Genomic DNA, 22,437 nt, shown 5'->3' with positions numbered 1-22,437 from the left:
TGCAATCATTTGCAGGTGATCATAGACTCTCTCACAAATAACTTTAAAGTCTCTGGCATAGCTGTTTCTATGTGTGGAATTAGAAATTTCTTGATAGCCTGAGAAAGCTTCTAGAGTGAGAAAAAATAGTTTTAAAACCATCTTGCTATACTCACCTGAATATTCTGCCTCAGTCCCTGCATGAGCAGATCCTGGGTCACCAGGCTCTGAACAATCAAAGTGAGATAGCACATTGTACACCAGGCATCTAAACCCTTATGAGACGAAGGTAGAGGAGGATCACTGAACTAGTTTCAGGCCAATCTAGATGATACGGTGAGTCTCAGAGCATTGTGAACTACAACAGCAAGACCTTGTCAAAGCCAACAAAAGAGAACTCAAAGTGAAACAAGGAAAGAAAGAAAGAAGAAAGAAAGAAAGAAAGAAAGAAAGAAAGAAAGAAAGAAAGAAAGAAAGAAAGAAAGAAAGAAAGAAAGGAGAGAACAAATTCTTAAACCATGACTTTGCTCAAAAAGTTTCTGTATCTTATGGTTCAGTAGTCTCACTGCTTAAGCCTCCAACACACCTTTGAGGTGTGTTTGAGTGGGTCCTTAATTTTCCTGTTTACCTCACTGAAAGTAAAATCTCCCTCCATGGCCAATCAGAAGCCTAAAGGTATACATGGTATAGAGGTATATAGAAGTGACCTGAGAATATAAACATAAATATATTTACCAGTTGTGGTCATGCTTAGAATAGGTTTCTTTGCTTTTTCTAATTCAGCCATCTTTGTAGAAAATTAAGTTGTATTCTACAGTGCCAGTCATTCCTTCCTCCTTTTGCTCTCCTAGAAAAAGATTCTCAGATTTCTCTTTCCACATTGTTTTTCAGGATTTAAGATATACAATGGCTATAATATAGTGAGAATATGCTATGTAGTAAGTTTAATAGACTAAACAGCAGATGATAAAGGAAAGGTCTAAAGAATGAACACTTTTTTCCTATAATAAGTAAATCTGTGAACACACATACTAGAGAGAGAGAGAGAGAGAGAGAGAGAGAGAGAGAAAGAGAGAAATATTTGTTTTTTTAAACTCTGGCCACTCATTATAGATTTTAAAATTCAGAGCCCCCATCTCTAAACAATCCTAAAGGTTTGATTCAGAAGGTCTAACTGAGCAATGATGGCTCATGCCTTTAATCCCAGCACTTGTTAGAGAGAGGCAGGCAGATCTTTCTGAGTTCAAGGTAGGCCTCAACTACAGTGAGTTCCAGGACAGCCAAAGCTACATATGTGAGAGCCTGTCTCAAGAAACCAAAGCCCAAACCAGCCAACCCACCAACCAACCAAACAAACAAAAAAAGATGATGATGAGGAGGAGAAGGAGGAGGAAGAGGAAGAAGAGGGAGAGGAGGAGGAAGAGACCATCTCTAAAATATAATATCATGGCTAAAAATTGTCACAATCTCTAAGATAAAAAGGTAAAATTGCCATTAATTTTTTTTTTATCAATGCAAACCAAAAGCATGTTTGGATTTTAAAAGTGGAGTGAGCATTTATTGTAAAAATTAAGGTGAGTGTTCTGCAAGCCATAGCTTCTTCAGTCTTGCCAGGTTTTAGGCATTTCTGGGACAAGTTGTCCTGGAATTCAGTTATCCTGCTTCATTTTTCTGCGTGCTTGAATTATAGGCAGAACTTCTGTCTGTCTGTCTGTCTGTCTGTCTGTCTGTCTGTCTGTCTGTCTCTCTCTCTCTCTCTCTATATATATATATATATATATATATATATATATATATATATATATTTACACACACACACACACACAATAGTTCATTCAGTTTCTACAGCCCATATCTCCCTATAGTCAGAAATCTGAGGAGCATTATATTCACTACAAAGAGCCTAGATGTCAGCAGTGTCTCATGTTCGTCACTGTAAGATCCAGAGGCCTCTCTGGAACTCTGTGTCTGACAAGGAACCTACAATGAAGACGAGGGTGAGACTACTTTGAGAATTTGTAATTGGAATCCATTGGTAGACACAGATATTTGTAGTCTTTCTTCCTCTGTGTATATACGTATGCCCTGGTAAAGGCAAGCCTGCATCTTAAGATGCTTTTGAGAAGAATTCCTTCAATTAACTTTGCACAAATCCAAAGAGTTATCTGAGTTGTCTGGTGAGACAGAAGGAAAGAGACCAGGAAGTGAAATGAATATAGGAAACTGTAACAAGCCATGTCACATGACTTTGGACTGGATGTCTTATTTAAGACTTTCCACATCCATTTTGCCTCTGGTAGAAATCTGCTACTTCATTTGTGTTCCCTTCTTCCTTTCTATGAGGATTAGAGGGAGATGGAGGGGAAAGGGGAGAAGGAGAAAGGGAGAGAGCTGCCTAGATATGGTAAAAGGAGAGGGAGAGTGGTTCATAAAAGAAGTCATTTGACCACTAGCAAGGTCCTGATAAAAGAAGAGAACTTTCTTTCTGGAATAATAAATAAATAGACAGACACATAACGAGTTACGGAGTTTTAGGGTTTTTACATTCATGTCAGGTTACTCCAGATTAACGGAGACCTGGGATCCTCAGCAGAGGTAGCTTTTGCAAAGCATTATTGCTCAGAAACCCCGCCTCTTTCTCAGTGTTAATCAGGATCTCCATAAAAATAAGGACTAGGCTATATTCTTCACCTTTTGCTGTACATCCACTTAATTACAGCCACATACAGAAAATGGATCCCCTGCCTCTTCAACAAACTGCAGTGCATCATGGAAATATGACCTAGCTAGCTTTTTCAGTCATTCACGTTATTAAAACTCTCTCTTGTATTCTTTTTCTTCTTTTTTTTTTTCTTTCTATCATCAAGCCTTTATTGAAAACCTCCATTTGGCCTGGTGGTGCTGGTGCACACCTTTATTCCCAGCACTTGGGAAGCAGAGGCAGGCGGATTTCTGAGTTTGAGGCCAGCCTCGTCTACAAAGTGAGTTCCAGGATAGCCAGGGCTACACATAAAAACTCTGTCTCCAAAAAAAAAAAAAAAAAAAAAGAGAGAGAAAAGAAAAGAAAAAAGAAATCTCCATTTGGAAAGCCATGAGCTTTACATTTCTGGAAACAGAGAAAAATAGAATGAGATCTGAACTTTGGTGACTTACAACCTTTTTTTTTTATATTTTCTTCATTTACATTTCAAATGCTATCCTGAAAGTCCCCTGTACCCTCCCCCCACCCTGCTCCCCAACCCACCCACCACTCCCCCCATTCATTTTCAAAATGTGGACAACAGGGCACTAACTAACAGGGCACATCCTCTAGTTCTAGTTCTTTCTTACACAGCAGTATTCATTGAGTAATTTAGTACACGCTAAGGGTCTTGTATCTGCTCAACACTATAGGAAGTGTGTTAATGTTATTGCTGCTCAAGCACTGTATCATTTGAGCAACATTAGTGAGTGGTTATGAATCAAGATCATCTTCCATGAAACTCTAAGAAATTCTGAACTTCTCTAGCCTCATGATGGAATAGAGTAAATAAGAGGTGTCATAACCCGTACAGGGCTTCATGACATTGCAATAAAGTACACAAATTGATCGATGGTTAGGATCAATGGTTAAAAGTGCTTGCCATATAAACATCACTATCTGAATTCAGTTCTAGAAACCCCATTAAAAGTGGAAGGGAAGAATGCACAAAGTTGTCCTATGACATTTACACATGCATTGTGCTGTGCATTAGATGCCATGTACAACCATACACATACACACATACGTGTGTGCGTGCACACACACACACACATGTATACATACATACATACCATTTTTTTCATTTTTGTGTCTACATGTTCTGTAGTATGTTGTACAAACCAAAGAGTGAAGCCGAAGAACACCTTACCAAAACGTACTTCTTCCCAGAACTTCAGAATATTATCTTGTTTGGAAACAGGGTAGCCTCAAATGTAATTTGTTGTGGTAAATGTATACTCTGTATATCAAGATGGAACCTCAATCGTGTACACTTGGAATCTATATCAGATGAGAAGAGATGAAGAGAGGCACACAACTGGAGAAGTCCATGTGAACATAACAGATTTCTGGCAATACCAGCCGACAAGAGAAAGGCATAAGATAGCATCCCTGATGAAGTCCAGAGAGAAGGTTGTCCTATTGACCCCTTAACTTCAGACTTCTAGCCTCTATAGCCATGAAAGAATACTGGCCACTAGGTCTACAGTCATTTGTTATTATAGCCACACACAATTAACAATAATATGCCCAATTCCATTTTCAAATACTTGGAATTGAACCCATGGCCTTGAACAAGTGCTCTTCTACTGAGCTGCATCCCAAGCCCTTGACATTTTGGAATAAGGGCTAACTCACACAGACCTTGTGCTCACTACATAGCTGAGAATAGCCATGAAATTATGATGATCCTCCTTTCTCCACATCCCCAATTCTGGGGAGGCAACATCACAGAGCCTGACTATCTAGCCTCCATTACATAGCGCTGAAAAACAAAACAAAACAAAACAGAACAAAACCTCAGGTGAAGTCTTTGGCCAAATAAAGAACTTGATGTCTTAAACAATTAAAGCCAGCAGAGTATGAATGAAGGATCATGGAAGCCTTGTATGCTATGTGTAGATAATCACATTTTCATATGAAATTCAGCCCTCTCCAGACATCCTCTATATTTAAATGTTTGGTTCTAACATTGATGTTTCCTAATTTAAGTATTTTAAAAACAATGTTCTAAGTTGTTTGCCCCAAAAAGAATCTTCTGAGTCTCAAAGGCTCTTATAGAACGATGTAGAGTGCTCCCCAAACACTGGTCTACAATGAAAAAGCAGAGTTGGGCAGGAGACAAGTTGGCTTCCACTGAAAATGCAACTGAGGCTCCAGATGATCCTCAGAGAGCTTGTGAGCTCAACAGGCCTTTTACAGTTGTCCTATTAGAGGCAAAAAGGCTAGGCCTTTGTCCCCAAACTATACCTCCAGCTGAATATACCTACCCTAGAAGGGCCACGAGTTTGAGGAAAGCAGCTGAAAGCTTCCTTCCCATAGAGGCAATACATGGAGACAGGCACAGGTATAAGCATGTAGGAGAAATGAGTGACTGAGCCTATATTGGGACCTAGAACATGGACTGTAGCATCTACCTAGTACAAAAATGGAAGCCTATCTGCCTAATCATCTTCTGTTACGAGAATGTGGCCATGAGAGTTTTCACACCTGGATCAGATTGCCTTATTCTGGGATTCTGGGATTCTGGGAAAGAATTCATTAGATGCTCTCAAATCATGTGCACCATGACAGGTCTGTGAAGTCTCACCTCTGGTTGCTCTGACTTCCCCTCTCCCACCCACATTCTTTCTACTTGAACATCGTCCAACAGGTCTCAAAAATATTCATCTTCACAGAAGCTTCTGATCACATTTGAACCACAGTAAGTTTGCTTTTATTTGTTACTTGGCCATATAGAATAATCATTTAGCTGCTATTTAGAAATTTTGGCTCATTTTATTCATTTATTTATTCATTCATTCTTCATACATTTGAATACTAAGTCAATATTAGACTAAGGATTGAATGTTTAAAAAGTTCAAGAGATTACAAAAGTTCTTAGCATAAGGATAAACAGCTGAATTTCACTTATGAAGAAAAGCACTTAGACAATGTTGTAGATTGCTGTTCTTTGGCCTGTGACCATCTTAATTAGAGCAGCTGTGATGAACCACACAAGACCCTCCCAAGATAAGGTCCATTGGCAGTCCTTTGTAAAAGTGGGAGGGAGGAAGGTCTACTGAAAGAAGACTCAATCTGTGCAATGGCTGTGAGGTTGTTATGCATCCTTGAGTATGGATTTTTAGTGGCACAAATGTTTGGGACCACATATGCTCCTCAAAGTCGTATCTCACACATGCTACTTCAAGTAAGCAAATAATAAACTCTGTTTCACCACACTATACCTGAGTCAAATTACCTTCTTGGTCTGCTGTTAGGGCATATATAAATGAAAAGGCCTTGTTCATATTTTTCTAAGCAAAAACCATGCAATATCTGTATTAAGGGTATTACTATGACTTGAAAAAGTCAGGACTCTGGGCAATACCTCAGTAGATTCCGGAAAGGATGGGTTATTCACATACATGGAGGGCCCAGGACATAAAACAGCTAACTCATGGGAAGTAGATGAAACACCAGCTAGTCACTCTGAGTTCAGCTGGGTCACCCATCGTCTACCCTTCATCTGAGAAGGAGCATGTTTCACAAGTGCATGATGTGGCGAAGAAGCATGTCTGTGACCTGCTTGAGTGGGAGCAAGCGTTTCGACCTCCATAGCAATTAGCACCCCATGAAACTCAAATGCATGTCTTTGTATGTGCAAAGCACATGATGTGTGTGACCCCAGGTCATAAATATTTAATAAAAAGCACACATCCCTATCATTTGCACATCTCAGAAAAGCATGAGTTCCCAATGGTTGTATCATTCTATTCTAACTTTCCCTCTCAGAAGCCTCAAACCTTTAGGCTAGTCCCCAACAAGTAATATAATTCTCTCAGTGGGTTTAGACTTTCAGGTTAAACAAAAATTATGACTCTGACTATACAAATAGAGCAGAGACGGTATCCCAAATAGATACAAGCAGGAGATTTCTTTAAAACTATTCAACTATAAGACTGGAAAATAGAAGAGAAAAATATCATATAAATAATAATTATCTGAATGTAATGGCTAATGTTCTTTAATGTAGCTCCAGAAAAAATGTCACTGTAAGAAATGCTATTTCACTTCACTACTAACAAATCAGGTACTTAGTGTGCTGAGAGAGAGATGATTGGAACTGCTTTAAAGCCACGTTAACCAGAGAAACTGCAAAAATATTTCTATTCTTATGAAGGAAGGAAGGAATGCATCTCGTGGGTGTATTTAAGTACCCTCAATCTTTTGGATAAATGGTAATTCTAAACAAAAAATGGAAAGATGACCTTAGAATAATAATCGCAAGACCCAACAGGGATTAAGCTTCCCAATGTAAAAAAATCATTTGCAATATTTTCAGGGTGGAAATTTCTAAAGTACATTATAGTTCATAGATTTTATGATATGCCTCAAACAAAAATCACCCAAACACCCAACTCTGGGCTGGCTTTTTTCCCATGAGGTAGGTCCTCCCATATGTAGAATTACTCACCCAGAACTGCTCACTGTCTGTAATTCTGCTCAGTGGCTCTGTGGTGTTTGTCAGAAGAGGAAAACAAAGAAAAGGAGGAAACCAATACATTCATAGAGGTGTTTCATATAGAGCATGGGACTGGGAAAGCAAAATCAGGTCTGGCCCAGTGAGGGCTTTCTATAGCCAGTTCTCTCTCCATTCTTCCTTTAAGAAAGCTCACACAAAGGCAATGTGGAAAATTTCACAGGATAAATGTTAGGTCTGCACTGGCTAAGTATCCTTCATCCTTTGTCATTGCTAGTAGATGTTACATGGAAAATGGAGATCTAGAAAGGACCTGACCTGGGATCCATTCTTTTTTCAAACATCCAGAAAAGTCTTTGAGTGTCCATCTGAGTCACTGTGAGTGGCATTAATATTTATTTGACTAGATGATTTTAGGATTATTTCCTTGAGAGGCTAAGTCAATGAAAGTCAACAAGCAAATAAATGTGCAAAAGTTGCATGAGATGTCTTTGAATGACAGGCCCCTTTCCATTAAAAGACATAGAGCAAAGAGGTAGATTCTATATTTAAAAGGCCAAAAGATCACAATATTCCAGGCTTATTTCTCTTGGCCCATGGGTCTTTGGCTGTCAGCAGACTGAATAAATTCCTGATAAAATAATCTCCAATCATACATGCATTTACAGAGCTATTGTGTCATAAGGAGAGGAATCCTTTTTAATATCTTCATTTGATTGGGCAAGCACATAGGCATGTGAGGTATGGAGTGTCCAAAATTGTGATAAGTAGAAGAGCAAAGTCCTTTGCTGCCTACGAAAAGACCCCAAGTCTTTCCACTTTGCATCTATATTAACATGAGCAAATTGAATTAATTTCGTCTAATAGCATTAAGCCAGTAACAAAGTAATTCTTTGAAGCAACTGTATAGATTAATTAACAGACAGAATTGGTGAGACAAAATGAATGGTTCAATAGCTCTGTGTCAGAAATCTCTTTGACCAGGTCAGGAGACAGGCAGAGCTCATCACATGCCAGTCCCTAAAATCCCTGTGATAGTTAACAGATTTCAGCAAATTCATGGCAGGTGCCAAGTGTTTCCTGGCTGTTCCAGGCATCTCAAAGTCAACACCCAAATGAGCTTTAGTGCTCATGAAAATCAGGTAATTTGGGAGTTGAATGGAAGTCACCAAGGAGTAGTCTGTCAACTCGCCTAAGAACTGTAAAAGAGTCTATTACTCTGGCAGTGTCACGGTGTCTCTTATTTATGCTTCTCTATGGGAGAGTGAGAAGAGCAGCCAGGGCTGCATGCTGTAGCAGCTCTCCAGCTGCTCATGCAGTTAATATAGCTGTAGAAGGGACATGATTTACACAGGAGTGCTTTCCCTCAACACTAGAACACGTGTCCAAAACCCACTCATTCTGCTGGACTTATAGTGTGCACACACCTCATTGTGCTCTGGTGACAGTGGGTAGCTGTTGGCTAACCCTGGCACAGAAAACTGCACAATGCTGAGATGTTTTGATCATACCTATAGACCTACACCCTCTATGATATAAATGGGAAGAGCTTGGTTACTGAAAAAGGTAACAGACTTCCATGCATGTAACAGGCAGAACTAGTACTTCCCATCAGAGAAAGGCTCCCTGCTGCTTGCTAGTGAGGATGGCTGATTGAGGCACTACATTGGAAAGCATGCACAGATTATTTCCAGGATCAACAGACATGCTTCTGCAGGAAAGGATAATCATTGAAACAGAGTTTTCACAGCAAAGGAGTGAGGCAGGACTCAGCTTGGGGCTTTTTGCCCCTTGCAAGGGAGAAAGATAGGTATGTTATTTTCCCCTATTTTTATGGTCTGCTGCTGAGCAGAGAGAGTGGGCCTTATAAACCTCACATACCTGATAGGGGCCCTGGTTGCAGCCACAGTAGCTGCTCTCCATGGTGTAGCTTCTGGAAACCCCCATCTCTCTCCACACCACTACTCGGGCAGTGGAAGCTCGTGATTTTTCAACCAGAAAGCTGCAGCTGTTCATGGTGAATGCTGGTGCTAGCTTGTCCAGGATTTTAGAAAGTGTCTAAAATGAAGAGAATAAAAGCAAATCATGATAAAGTATGGGTCATTAGGAAGAGTCATCATTAAAAAAATTGCTTTGCAACATTTATTAAATATCACCATGTATCAAACCACAATTTGAATCCCTAATTCAAATAAAGGGAAATGAACATTTTTTTATGATTTTGTAGATGAAAACAGTGAAACTTGGAAAACATAATAAATAATTTAAAACCCACAACTATGAGATGGTCAGAATGGGATTGAAAAGCCAACCTGGTCTACTCCAACACTGTGAATTTGCTTTCCCCTTTTCTGTACCCCCACTTTCATGGATTGCTGAGTTGTGCCAGTGGGAAACTATACCTGTCAGAGACCTGCAATTTTTCGTGATTCTATCCAGCTCTGAGGAGGACTATACCACTGATGGCCCTAAGTAGATGCACATCTAAAGTTCTCTCATTTCCTGTGAGTGTGTAATTGCCCAAGTGACTGCTTCATTGCGTCCTCTGCCATAAATATGAAGCTGGATCAATTATGAAAGTTCTAAAACTCCATCCTCCCCGGCTTCATATGTCCCACGTAGGGCTAAAAGTGTTTTATTTATGACCTTTTAATCTTCATTTAGAAGGCATGTATAATCTCCTACTATTCCAATTGCCTGAGTGAGGCTCCGAGCCAACCAGATTTACCTCCAAGGGAAGGTTGTCCTGGAGTTGACAGGACACACTGTCCTTGGATCAACAGAAACACTAAACATCAATGGTCCCAGCCTTTAGCAGCATTCAAAGTACAGTTCACTTCAGTACTAACTGATGCATTCTTATTCATTCTTATAACTGTCTCTATTAGTAGATTCTATTTATTTCAGCAAGTAATATCAAAAAGTGTTGTCTGTGAGCATCATTTCTCACTGTACAGGGATTTTCCTCTAAGACCCATTTCTGCCATCATGAAACTTCCAAGATAAAGAGGAAATGTAAACTAAAGAACTCACACACGTGATAATTAAAATTTTTAATTATTATTATTGTGAAGAGTCTAAAGAAAGAAACGGAGTGAAAGTTCATCTGAGAGAGACATGTGAGTGTGGATGTGAACAAACCAATTAGAGACATTGCTGAATCTCAAATAACAATGACCTCTAGGCCTGGAAGCTATGTGAGAACTCAGAGATCATAATAAGTCAATCAATTAATTATGGAAATATACTTATAAAACATATAGTGATAACTATATGATTAAATTACATTAATTGTAAGTACAAAAACCACTAGAGAAAGGAGGACCTGCTGAATGTTTTAGAAATGACCCAAACTTCATTTCTACCAGAAAAGCTTATAAATTATTCCTTATAATTTAACTTAAAGCCTGAATTTTTCCTATTTGTTGTATAGTGTGCATGATTTTACATGATATACTATTTTATACATATTCAGTTTAGAATGGCTTTTCTTTTTGATGCCTCCTGATATCTTACACAAGTTCTATTCTTCATGACAACACATAATAAGGCTTTGCCATATGTATTTTGCAGAAATTTTCTTTACTGTTTTCTTCCATTTTTATCTTCTTAACAGTATTTTTTCCTCAGAGCAGAAGATAAATTTTTTATGGCTATCAACTTATTGATTATTCCTCTTAAGGGTCATGCTGCTGGTGTGATATTTAAACAGCTGTGGTGGCAGGGAGGAGCACAATGCCAAAGTCTGTTGTCAAGTCCACTGTCATCATCATATACATAGTCTCCTGCTGTTATCTTCTAGAAATGTGTTACACTCGCTCTTTTCATTTTACACTTTTGTCTGTATGGTTGTTGGAATGAGAATGGCCTCATAGGCTCATATACTTGAATGCTTAGTTACCAGGCAGTGGCCATGTTTGAGAAAAATTAGAAGGATTAGGGAGCATGGCCTTGTTGGAGTTCGTGTGCCCCCTTGGAAAAAGTGTGTCACTGAGGTGGGCTGTGAAGTGTCAAAAGCCTACACCAGGCCAGTTCTCTCTCTCTCTCTCTCTCTCTCTCTCTCTCTCTCTCTCTCTCTCTCTCTCTCTCTCTCTCTCTCTCTCTCTCTCTCTCTCTCTCTCTCTCTCTCTCTCTCTCTCTCCCCCTCCCTCCCTTCCTCCCTCCCTCTCTCCCTCTCCCTCTCCTCTCTCTCTCCTCCTCTTTCTCCCTCTCTCTCCCTTTCCTTCTTTCTCTCCTTCTTCCTCCCCCTCCCACCTTACTGCCTATGGATCAGATGTAAAGCTTTCAGCTACTGCTTCCTTACTGTGCTTGTTTACTACCACAGTTCCCACTCTGAAGATTATGGATCCATCCTCTGAAAGTGTAAGCAAGCCCCCAATTAAGTAGTTTCTTCTAAGAATTTCTTTGGTTATGGCTACTCTTCACACCAATTGAACATTAACTAGGACATTCATTGATCTATTTTGAGTTAATTCTGTGAAAGGTATATACATTTATGCCTACATTATTTTGCTTTTGACTTCAGATTTCTGTTCTTTTTCAGATCCATTTTTGAAAACACTATCTTTGCCATATTATCTTTACTTGTTTATCAAGGATGAGTAACTATACTTATGAGAGTCTGTTTCTTGATACTTTAAACTCCTCCTATGACATAATCATCTAATTTTCATCATTACCATCCTGTCATGTATTCTATTTGTGGTAAGTCTTGAAGTGAGGCAGTGACAGAATTTCAACTCTCTTACTCCCTTGTGCTACTAGGCTGCTCTGGAGCACCTGCCTCAACACTCTGTTTACAAGATAATTTCCATGCACTTTGATTGAAAATGCATTAAATATATATTTAAAGCTGGAGAGAACTGAAATCATGACATTATTGTATATCTATAAAGGTGAATATTTACCTACTCTCTAAGTAATTATTGATTTTGTTTATCATATTTCTCTTTCTATAGAGCTTATAAATGTTGCTCTGTCAAATTCACATTTGGGTATTTTATCAAACGGGGTAATGAGGTAAGTATTACTAGGGTGGCATGTGTGTGTGTTGAGAAATAATCTTACTCTCTATACCAGGCCAGTCTAGAACTCCCTATGTAGACCACACTGGTCTCGAGCTCACAGCATCTCTCCTACACTAGCCTCCTGAGAGTAGAGTTGACAGACACATTCTGCTTCCTCTATCTACTATTGGGTATTTAAATCTCAAATTTGCTTGCTGAATGCTAACTTATAGGAAAGCAAAAGAACATCACCCTTTTATGTTGCAACCTTTCTACCAACACTTACTCAATCAGCATACTTTCATTTGCTTTCCCTGTCTTGTTGCACTGCTAAAATTTTCAGCATGGTGCTGAAATGTAGCAGTGAGAGAGAACATTCTTTCAGGGCTTCTTCTTGATTGAGTGAGAAACTTTCTGTTACAGAGCATGAAAGATGCATGTTAGCTATGCAGATTTTGTAAAATATTCTTCGCCAAGTTGAGAACAGGGACTTTTGGTATGGAGAAAAGGATATTGAATCTTGTCAAATATTTTATCTGAATATACTATATTCTCATATGATTTTTCCTCTTAGTCTTTTGATATGATAATTTATACAACTTAATTTTCTGATTATGAACTAGCTATGACCAAGGAAAATCTTCCATGGTCATGGTGTATAATTATATATATACAATTATACTTGATTTTCTAACATTTTCTTCAGGAATTTTGAAATTTTTTTCTGTGAGAATTACTTGATTTTTTTATTCTTATATCTTTGCCTGGCCTTATAGAATTAATTGAGAAATTGTTTCTCAGTTTTGATTTTCAGAAAGTAATTATAGAAACTGGAACAATTTCTGCATAAAATATATTGTAAAATTCAGTACTGAACTCATCTGGGTCTAACTCTACTATTTAAGTGGATTATGAATTATTTATTATCACTTAAACATCATTCATATGTAGGCCTGTTCAGAGAATCTATTTCAAATCAGTGAACACTAGGAGTTTGTGTTTTTCAAAGAATCGATTCATTTCATCTGGATGATCAAATTTAAGGATAAAAAGATTTTCATAGTATTCCATTCTTCTCTAGTAAATGCACATAGAATGTCTACATTCAGTCTTCCATTTCTGACATTAGTAATTTGTCCTGTGGTTTACTTTCTACTTGGCCACAACACAAACTTGACAGTCTTGTGGATGTTTCCAAGATTCATCTTTTGGTTTCATTGAGTTCATCTTTTAATTTTGTTTTCAGTTTTTATAATTTATGTTCTATTATTTTATACAAATCAAAATCGCATCTATTAAATGTATACAACATGATTTGTCTACTCTTATCTGAGTTACCTACTTTGTGTTTTCTTTGCATTTAATTTGCCATTTTCCTACTTTCCTCAGTTGTTTCAGGACTTTCACCTTTTAATTATGTATATATCCAGTACAATACAGATTCATCTATATGTAGATTTGATCATGCCAAAAACTTAAAAGTTTCATTTTCATTGTGTTCAAATATTTTTAATATCTATTGGAATTTCTCCTCTCATGCCTGTTATATATACAATGTTATTATTCTCCCTGTGTTTGAAATTTTATAATCTTTCTATTGATGGCTAGATTAATTTTATTATGTCTAGGTGCATACATTGTGATATCTTTTTTTACTATATTTGTACTAAATTTTTGACTCATACTATGTATTCCTTAAATTATTATATTATTTTAATATTTTGTGTGCATTCATATTTTGTCACATGTATGTCCACATACCACATACATGCAATTCCCTCATGACCAGAAAGAAAAATCCTCTGTACCTGAAGTTACAAAGACTTATAAACCATTATATGGGTGTTGGGAATCAAACTCAGCTTCTCTAGAAGAGCAGCCAGTATTATTCACCAGTAAGTCATCTCTAGAACGCTTCATAGAATGTATCTTGATCACATCCACACTCTACCCTCAAGTCCTCTCAGACCTACCCCTCTTCCCAACCAGTCCCTTCAACACGGGAATTGTTCTTTTTTCTTAAAGATATTATCTTGTAGTCAATGTCCTGGTGGTCTGACTCTTACAATGGTTGCACCTCTTCTTCCCTTATGCTGTATGAACTTTAAGTGTATGTAGTGTTTGGGTTGTCGTATGAACCAGGGACAGGCATTCCAAAGTCAGTTTATCTGTACGTTGTGACCAGCTGTGACTTTCTATAATGGACTCTGCCGACTGTGAAAGGAAGCTTCTTTAATGAGTAATGAGAGCTACATCTATATGTGAGTATAACGAGAAGTGTTTAGAAAGCATCTAGAGATTTATAGTAGCTTAGGAAAGCGGCAGTGGTAGATTCTTCTCTAGGTTCCATAGCCTCTCCATCCACGGGTACTTTGCTAAGTTTATAATGCCTGTCATGAATTTCCTCCTAATAAGTGGTCCAAATGTGTTTTCTAGCATGCAAAGTGGTAAGTGTTGGTGATTGTTTCATGTGGGCATAAAAACTATGTCTTTTCTGTGAGTTTTGGTAAAGCCCTTCTATAAAAATATATTGCATCTGTTAATTGATGGGTCCTATTTTTTTTCTTCTGCTACATCTGACTACTGTTGTGCAACCTACAGATGTAAAAGCATATGCATCTTTTCAAGTCTCATGCACTTGGTCTCATTCTCCATGTGTGCCTTATGTGATTAAGCACATACATGTTACATGGTTTTAGAAATTTTTATTCCTTTATCATTAATGTATTGCCATTCTTTATTGATGATAGTTTTCATCCTTTGAAATATCCTGAACTTGTTATTAACTACTGTTTTGTTTTGATTACTGTCAGCAGATTAGAGCAAATATTTTATATCGTTTTTCTCCCCTTTCTTTGTATAGTGGATCTTTTCCCTTGGTCTTCGGACTTTTTCTGAATATGCAACATACACTTGCTACTGACACAAACACACTAGTAAGAGGTAGGTTGATATTTCAAAAATAGTATCAGTGCTTTAATCACTATTCTTTCTCTGCCCCTTGTTTCATCTATGCCATTCTCTTCACATATAGGCAAGCATGTTTGTATATGCTCAGATTATCAAGTACAGCCTTGCTATTATTGTCTTTTAATACTTGCCAATATGTTAAATTAATAAAGAGATAATAACAGGCTTCATTTCACTGCCGCCTGTCTGTTCTCAGTGCCCTTTCTGTCTTTAAATACATCCAGTTTATAACCCATGTTATTTCCCCTCTTTCCAAAAGCTCTTTTTAACACTCTTTGGAACCAGTACACATTTCTTTAATATCTGTTTGCCTTTACTTTTGAAACATAATTTTATGAGGTAAAGAATTCTACTCAAGTGTGGTTCAGGGATGGACACCTTAAATATTTTATTTCTTCATCTTCATCTTTTTTGTTTGAAAGATTACTGTAATATATATATATATACATATATATATGTGTGTGTGAGTGTGAGTATGTGTGTGCACGCGTGTATATATATATATATATATATGTGCATACATACATACATATATGACAAAATTAATAAAATTAATGTATATCCCTCTCTCCTGGTTCCTTTAGGCGGCATTTTTGATTTTCAATAATTTAAAACTGGTGTTTGTAGCCACATTTTGTTATTCTTTCTGTGCAATATTCTCTGAGTTTCCTGGATCTGTGGTTCCTGAGTCTGACACTAAGTGAAGCCAGTTTTGTTGGCTAATATACTTCTGTAGAGATGATCAGTCAAATTAATTTCATGTTTCTTGGGACTCTTAACAAGCTCTGACCTCTTCACTGAAGCCTGGGGACTGAAGATATGTAAGGTGAAATGAGGGATCATCACACTTATATTTTCATAGCTGCAGCTTATCCGTTCATTAAAACTTGTCCTAAAACTTTCATTTATAGAACATTTCCATTCAATCTCTTCGTTTCTCTTTTTTATCTTTCACACATACAACCGTGTCTGGGAGAAAAGGCAATGATGGCTATTCTAAACTGGAAGTTGTTTGTTTTGCTAATGGGCAGAAAAAAGATTAGTTCAAAATCGCAAGTGGACCATTATCATTCAACCAAAATATAAAGAGATTTAAATAAGATGTAACATTTGTATAGACGTATGTATAAACAACTCCCATGTGCATAGAGGACCCACACATTTCAATGTTATGTTTGAGCATTAGAAACCTGCCGTTTGTTTGTTTGTTTGTTTGTTTTTCAAGACAGGGTTTTTTTGTAGCCCTGGCTGTCCTGGAACTCACTTTATAGACCAGGCTGGCCTCGAACTCAGAAATCTGCCTGTCTCTGCCTCCCATGTGCTGGGATTAAAGGCATGTGCCACCATGCCTGGCTAGAAACTGGCCTTTTGAAGAGCATCCTTCTCTGGCTTTCCTTATTTTCTGTTGATAAGTTTAAGAACACAGACTGTGGATTCTAAGCTCAGAAACTGCTTGAACACTAAGTATGAGGCATCAAAGCCCATGACTGAAAAGCAGGCAGCATATACTTGAGAGGTGCTACATCCACTCCAGGAGTGACTCACATTACAAGTTTGGAAACCTGGAAGTGATCCTGAGGCAAAGGCTGAGGAGGAAACTCAGTCTCCTGGAACTTTGGCATTCCCATAGCTAGAATGCCCCAGATTTGTCCCTGCAATATCGTGGAGGGTCTTGCATGCTTTCTTACAGTATTTTACTGGATAAGAGTTAGAAATCTCAGGGCAAGCTTAACAAAGTATACTTAGAATCTCCAGTACAGCCAGGTATAGCAGGCTACATTGCATATTAGAAGCAAGTTGGTAAATTCTTCTGACAAATGGAGATTCCCTACAGATACTTATACTCATATGCAAGAATTTTCCTAGGCCTAGGAAATAGGGAGGTTATGGTATTGCCTTATTCATGAGAAGGTCTGCTAGAGCAGAACCCCCTGATGCTAGCTTTCACAAGGCTCAAAGGAGTAGCACAAATTATGATTAGGGTGTAAAATACTTACCTGTCATTAGCTGATTCTAGGCAGGGCTGTTTTATCTTTACTGTAAATATTACCTGGTTCCTGTAAGTCCTTTTGAAGTTATTCCTCTGTTTTGTGTCAGGTAACTTCAATGTACTTTGCCTGCTGTGACATCCTACCCCTTTGTTTTCTGTATTATAAAAGACTGGTGTTTGATATGTAATATTACACTCAGATTCAAGATGCTCTCATGCTCTCTCCTGTCTTGTCTGTTTGTCACTCACCAACTCTATGCCCATCTGTCCTAGACCTTGATTCGCATGGATTGAGGAAGGCCCATTGAGCCCCCATCCGTGGCAGAGAGACAAGTACATGGCAAAGCTTAGTTTGAGTAGGTAGTTGCTTTGTGACTTACGTGAGTTTTTCTATCTCCTTGAGTCTTGCCTCATCCTCTATTAAGTACTAGAGTTACAAGTCCCTTATGAGTCCAATCCAGACATGAGAGAATGGAGAAACTAGTCTAGATTTACCCTGAGAGTTTGTCCTCTTTCTCTTCATATATATGGAATCACACCTGGCCAGAAAGAGTAGAGTCAAGTACAACCTCAACTAAGGAGGACACGTTGATTTGGATTCAGTTATTTTTGTTTTAAGACATAGTTTAGAAACCCAAGCTATAATTTACTTCATTTGATCTCTGATTACAAGATTTTGTAATTATGCTGTAGATATTTATTTACCCTCCAGTTGTTGCCCCCCCTCAGTCCCTGTTGCCTCTGAAGCGGTGCTCCCACACCCTACCTGGCCTCCCCCTTCCCTGGGGCCTCAAGTCTCTCGATTAAGCACATCTTCTCCCACTGAGGCCAGACCAGGTAGACCTCTGGTGCATACGTGCCAGGGGTCTCAGACCAGCTCTTGTATGCTCCTGGTTGGTGGCTCAGTCTCTGGAAGATCCCTGCATACTATGGGCTTGTTCTCTTTTTCAGCCTCTTCAATCCTTATCCTAATTCAACTATAGGGATCTCCCACCTCAGTCCAATGATTGAGTGTAAGTTTTGAGTGTAAGTTTTTGCTTCTGTCTCAGTCAGCTGTTGGTAGGGCCTCTCTGAGGTCAGCCATGCCAGGCTCCCATCTGTAAACCCATGATAGCATAATAATGTCAGGCCTTGGTACCCCAAACACACAATCCACCAACCAACCATCATGAGATGGATCCCAAGTTGGGTTGGTCATTGGACTTCCTTTACTTCAGTCTCTTGTCCATTTTAGTCCCTGCTGTTCTTTTAGACAGGAACAATTCTGGGTCAGGAATTTTGACTGTGACTTAGTAGCCATGTCCCTCCACTTGAGGCCCTGTCTATCTATTGGAGGTAGAATCTCTGAGTTCCCTTTACCCAATATTGGGCATTTTTGTTAAGTTCACCCCTAATGAGTCCTGAGAGTATCTCACCTCCTGCATCTCTGGTACTTTCTAGAGGGTCCCCTAACTCCCACTCTCTGAGGTTTCTTATTTCCATTTATGCTCTTGGCCCTCTGGGCTTCTCTCCTGTCCCCTCTTCCCATATCTGATCCCGTTCCCCCTTTCCCATTCTCCTGCTCTTTCCCACCCAACTCTCTCTCTCTCTCTCCCTCTCTCTCTCCCTCTCCCTCCCTCCCCCTCTCTTGCTCTCTCTTGCTCTCTCTCTCTGCCTCCTGTGATTATTGATTATTCCCTTCCCCCATTTAAGTGGGATTGAAGCATCCTCACTTAGGCATTCTGCTTGTTACACTTTTTAAGGTCTGTATGTTGTATCTTAGGTATTCTGTACTTTTTGGCTATTATCCTCTTATTAGTAATACCATGCATTTCTTTTGAGTCTACATCACACCAATCTGATTACTCTTTCTAAACCACCCACCACTTCAAAATTTAAAGAATGACACCCTCAAAGCTATGTTCAGAATTCTATAGATAGAATTTGTGTCAGAGTTCATTTTTAGGTTGGAGCCCTCTGCACAACTTTTCAAGACCCAAATGTACTCTTCCCTTTGGGGTCAATTATGTAGCAAGAATTTAGTAGTAGGACAAGTAGAACCATGGGTATTTATGATTACTGTTGTACTGTTCAAAACATAGTTTGTTGCTAATGAAGTTTGAAAAAGAGAAATAACATTGCCTAGCCCCAGCCTTCCAAGATTAATAAATATTTAAAACCTCTCTTACCATGATGTATGTCCCTTCTTTAACCAAGGCAATCCATTGTTTTTCAGGCTCCAAATAAAAATTTATTCTTGCTTTAAACATCTCTTGAATTCCAAGCTATAGAGTCATTGACTTATTATTTAGTTTCTCTACAACACAGCATACCCTTTAAAAAACAGGGTCTCAGGAGTCAGAATTTTAATCTCTGTATTCCAAATCCTGGCTCTTATTATATAACTTGTCACAATGCAATTAATTTCTGTGTTTCTTTTCCCTCATATGTGAAACTAGATGTTACTATAAATACTTATCCACTAACAAATATTTTAAAACATCGTCTAATGATGCATACTGGTGTAGCACAAAGTATAGCTGGAAATATCAAGTATATTAACATATTAAGGCATGCCGGGCATGGTGGCATACACCTTTAATCCCAGCACTCGGGAGGCAGAGGCAGGCAGATTTCTGAGTTCGAGGCCAGCCTGGTCTACAAACTGAGTTCCAGGACAGCTAGGGCTACACAGAGAAACCCTGTCTCAACAATTCCCCCCTCCAAAAATTATATATATATATATATATATATATATATATATATATATATATATATATAGGCACGTAGAGAATTACATTGGTGTTTGACATTGGCACTGTGGGAGGAGTATGAATTATTCTTATCTCTAATAACTCCTGAGAAGTAGCAATCTATGAAGAGAATCAAAGACTGAAAATGTCACAAAAAAGGGATTGCATGCTTAGCAGTGTTGCACGAAGCCAACATTCAGTTTATCTCAACTCAGTACTCTATCATTCACCTGGACATGCAGGTTCTTTCAGGTTCAACTTTTAATCATAACAGAATTTCTGGCTTGTATTTCTTCCAAGTTTTCTAGAAATCATATCTGAACTAAAATTTTTCTCATGAGATGTTTTTCTAGATGTAAGGTCCTAACAAAGATCATTAGATTTACACCTCAAAAAAAAAAAAGTAAAATAAAAAGTCTATGGAAGTCACCCAGGATAATCTAATCAATCCTGTACCACAGAGAAGCAATCAGTCCTGTACGTATTACATCACAACTCGTCCTTCTATTCATGTACTTAGTTTTTATTTTAAATTTTTGTTCATCTTTCTGTGTGCCTATAATTTGATGGAAGAAGAAACCTAGTCCTCATTCATCAGTGTTACACAAATACCCAGCACTCTGCTTAACAGCTGGTGCATAATCAATAAATGTGATTTTGAAAATATATATCAGCTTCATGAAGGTGTGTATAACAGCCTAAAGCTTTTTAGCAAATGTATACAGTTTGTAATAATTGCCACAATTAAGCTTTAGAGCTCATGGCTTTAGCCATTTTCTTCCTCCTGCTCATTTGTGCCCATACCCTGCCTTGGGCAATTGCTGAAACAGTTTTCAACAGTTTTATTATCTTCAGAATTTTTACATAAATTAATCACAGTATTTTTCTGACTTCTTTCATTGAGTTGAGCATTTTTAAGGTTCACTTCTGCTGTTATGTCAATAGTTTGCTGTTTTAAAAGCTAGATTAGCAGTCATTATAAGAATATACTATAGTTTATCCATCCAATATTTGCTGAACATACATAAAGAATATCTAGTTTAGGATTATGTGTATTACCTGCTACAAACATTCATGTGCAAGTGTTTAGTGGATCTATAATTTTTCATTTCTCTTAGACATAAATGTAGCATGGAATTGTTAGATAGACTGTATCCAGTGGATAGGCATGGGCCCTGGTTGAAGGATGGGGCCACCCACCCATCTCAAAAAATATTAATCCAGAATTTCTCCTGTCAAAAGAAAATGCAGGAAAAAAGAGTGGAACAGGAATTGAAGAAAAGACCATCCAGAAACTGCTCCACATAGGGATCCATCACATCTGCAGACACCAAACCCAGACACTGTTGCTAATGCCAAGAAGTGCTTACTAATAGGAGCCTGGTATGTCTGTCCCCTAAGAAGCTCTGCCAGAGCCTGACCAATACAGGTGCAGATGCACACAGCCAAACATCAGACTAAGTGTGGGACCCCAATGGAGAAGTTAGGGCAATGACTGAAGGAACTGAAAATGTTTTCTTCCCATAGGAAGAAAAACAATACCAACCAACCAGAACCCCCCCCAAAAGCTCCCAAGGACTAAATCACCAATCAAAGTGTACACATGGGGGGACTCATTGCTCCAGCTGCACATGTAGCAGAAGATTTCTTTAGCAGGCATCAATAGAAGGGGATCCCCTTGGTCCTGTGGGGGCTTGATGGCCCAGAGTAGAGGAATGCTTGGGTGCTGAGACAGGAGTGGGTGGGCAGGTGGGGGAGCACCGTCATAGAGGCAGTGGGAGGGGGAGGGGATGGGGGCTTGAGGAGAAACTGGAAAGGGGGATAACACTTGAAATGTAAATAAATAAAATAACCGATAATTTTTTTTTTTAAAAATGTGAGATTGTAAATTTCCTACCATTTGTATTGTTGGTGATATCTGGGTCTCACCAACAGTGGTCAGATAGAAATTGGGGTGTTTTTTCAATTTTCTTCTTACACTTACTTTGTGTCTTGACACCTGGATAATTTTGGAGAATGTTCAATGAGCTGCTGAGATGAAACTATGTTTCTTAATGTTTGGATAGAATATTCTGTCCATGTCTTCTAAGACCATTTAATTTATGATGTTATTTAACTCTACTATTTCCATGTGGTTTTTGCCTGAATGACTTGTCTTTGTGAAAGATCAGGGTAAGCCTTACTCTATCCCTTTACTATCAAAGAGCAATGTTTGTTAATTTCTATTAATTTCTTGTTCTACTTCGGAGAACCTGACAATGATTTTCAGGTTTACTTGATTTATGGTATACTTGATTTGACAATGATTTAAGGTATACTTATTCTTTTACATTAGTCTCAATGGTAGATGATGATTCTGGTTTCTAAATATTTTTGACCAATACATGACAATCACAGTCTTTTATACCAAAGTCATCCTATTGATTGTTTACTATGATTTTAACTTTTAAATTATCTAATGAATCCATGCAATTAATATCATTCCTCTTGGCCACATACCTGTATCCTGGTTTTGGAGAAAAGTTTAATCACATTTTCCTCCATTTAAAACCACTAGT

The 22,437-nt window shown here is 38.2% G+C and overlaps 1 protein-coding gene across 1 annotated transcript in view; it reads right to left on the bottom strand.

Annotated features, from left to right (window-relative positions):
• Agbl1 (ATP/GTP binding protein like 1) overlaps window positions 1-22,437 on the bottom strand; it is an 842,475-nt gene that overhangs the window by 340,195 nt on the left and 479,843 nt on the right. The window contains exon 21 of the mRNA XM_021168273.1: window positions 9,063-9,239. Within this exon, the coding sequence (XP_021023932.1) occupies window positions 9,063-9,239 (177 nt within the window). The remainder of the gene's footprint in view (window positions 1-9,062; window positions 9,240-22,437) is intronic.

The sequence above is a fragment of the Mus caroli genome, chromosome 7 (assembly GCF_900094665.2).
Source record: "Mus caroli chromosome 7, CAROLI_EIJ_v1.1, whole genome shotgun sequence".
Taxonomy (NCBI): domain Eukaryota; kingdom Metazoa; phylum Chordata; class Mammalia; order Rodentia; family Muridae; genus Mus; species Mus caroli.
This window is presented reverse-complemented; position numbering and strand designations above follow the sequence as displayed.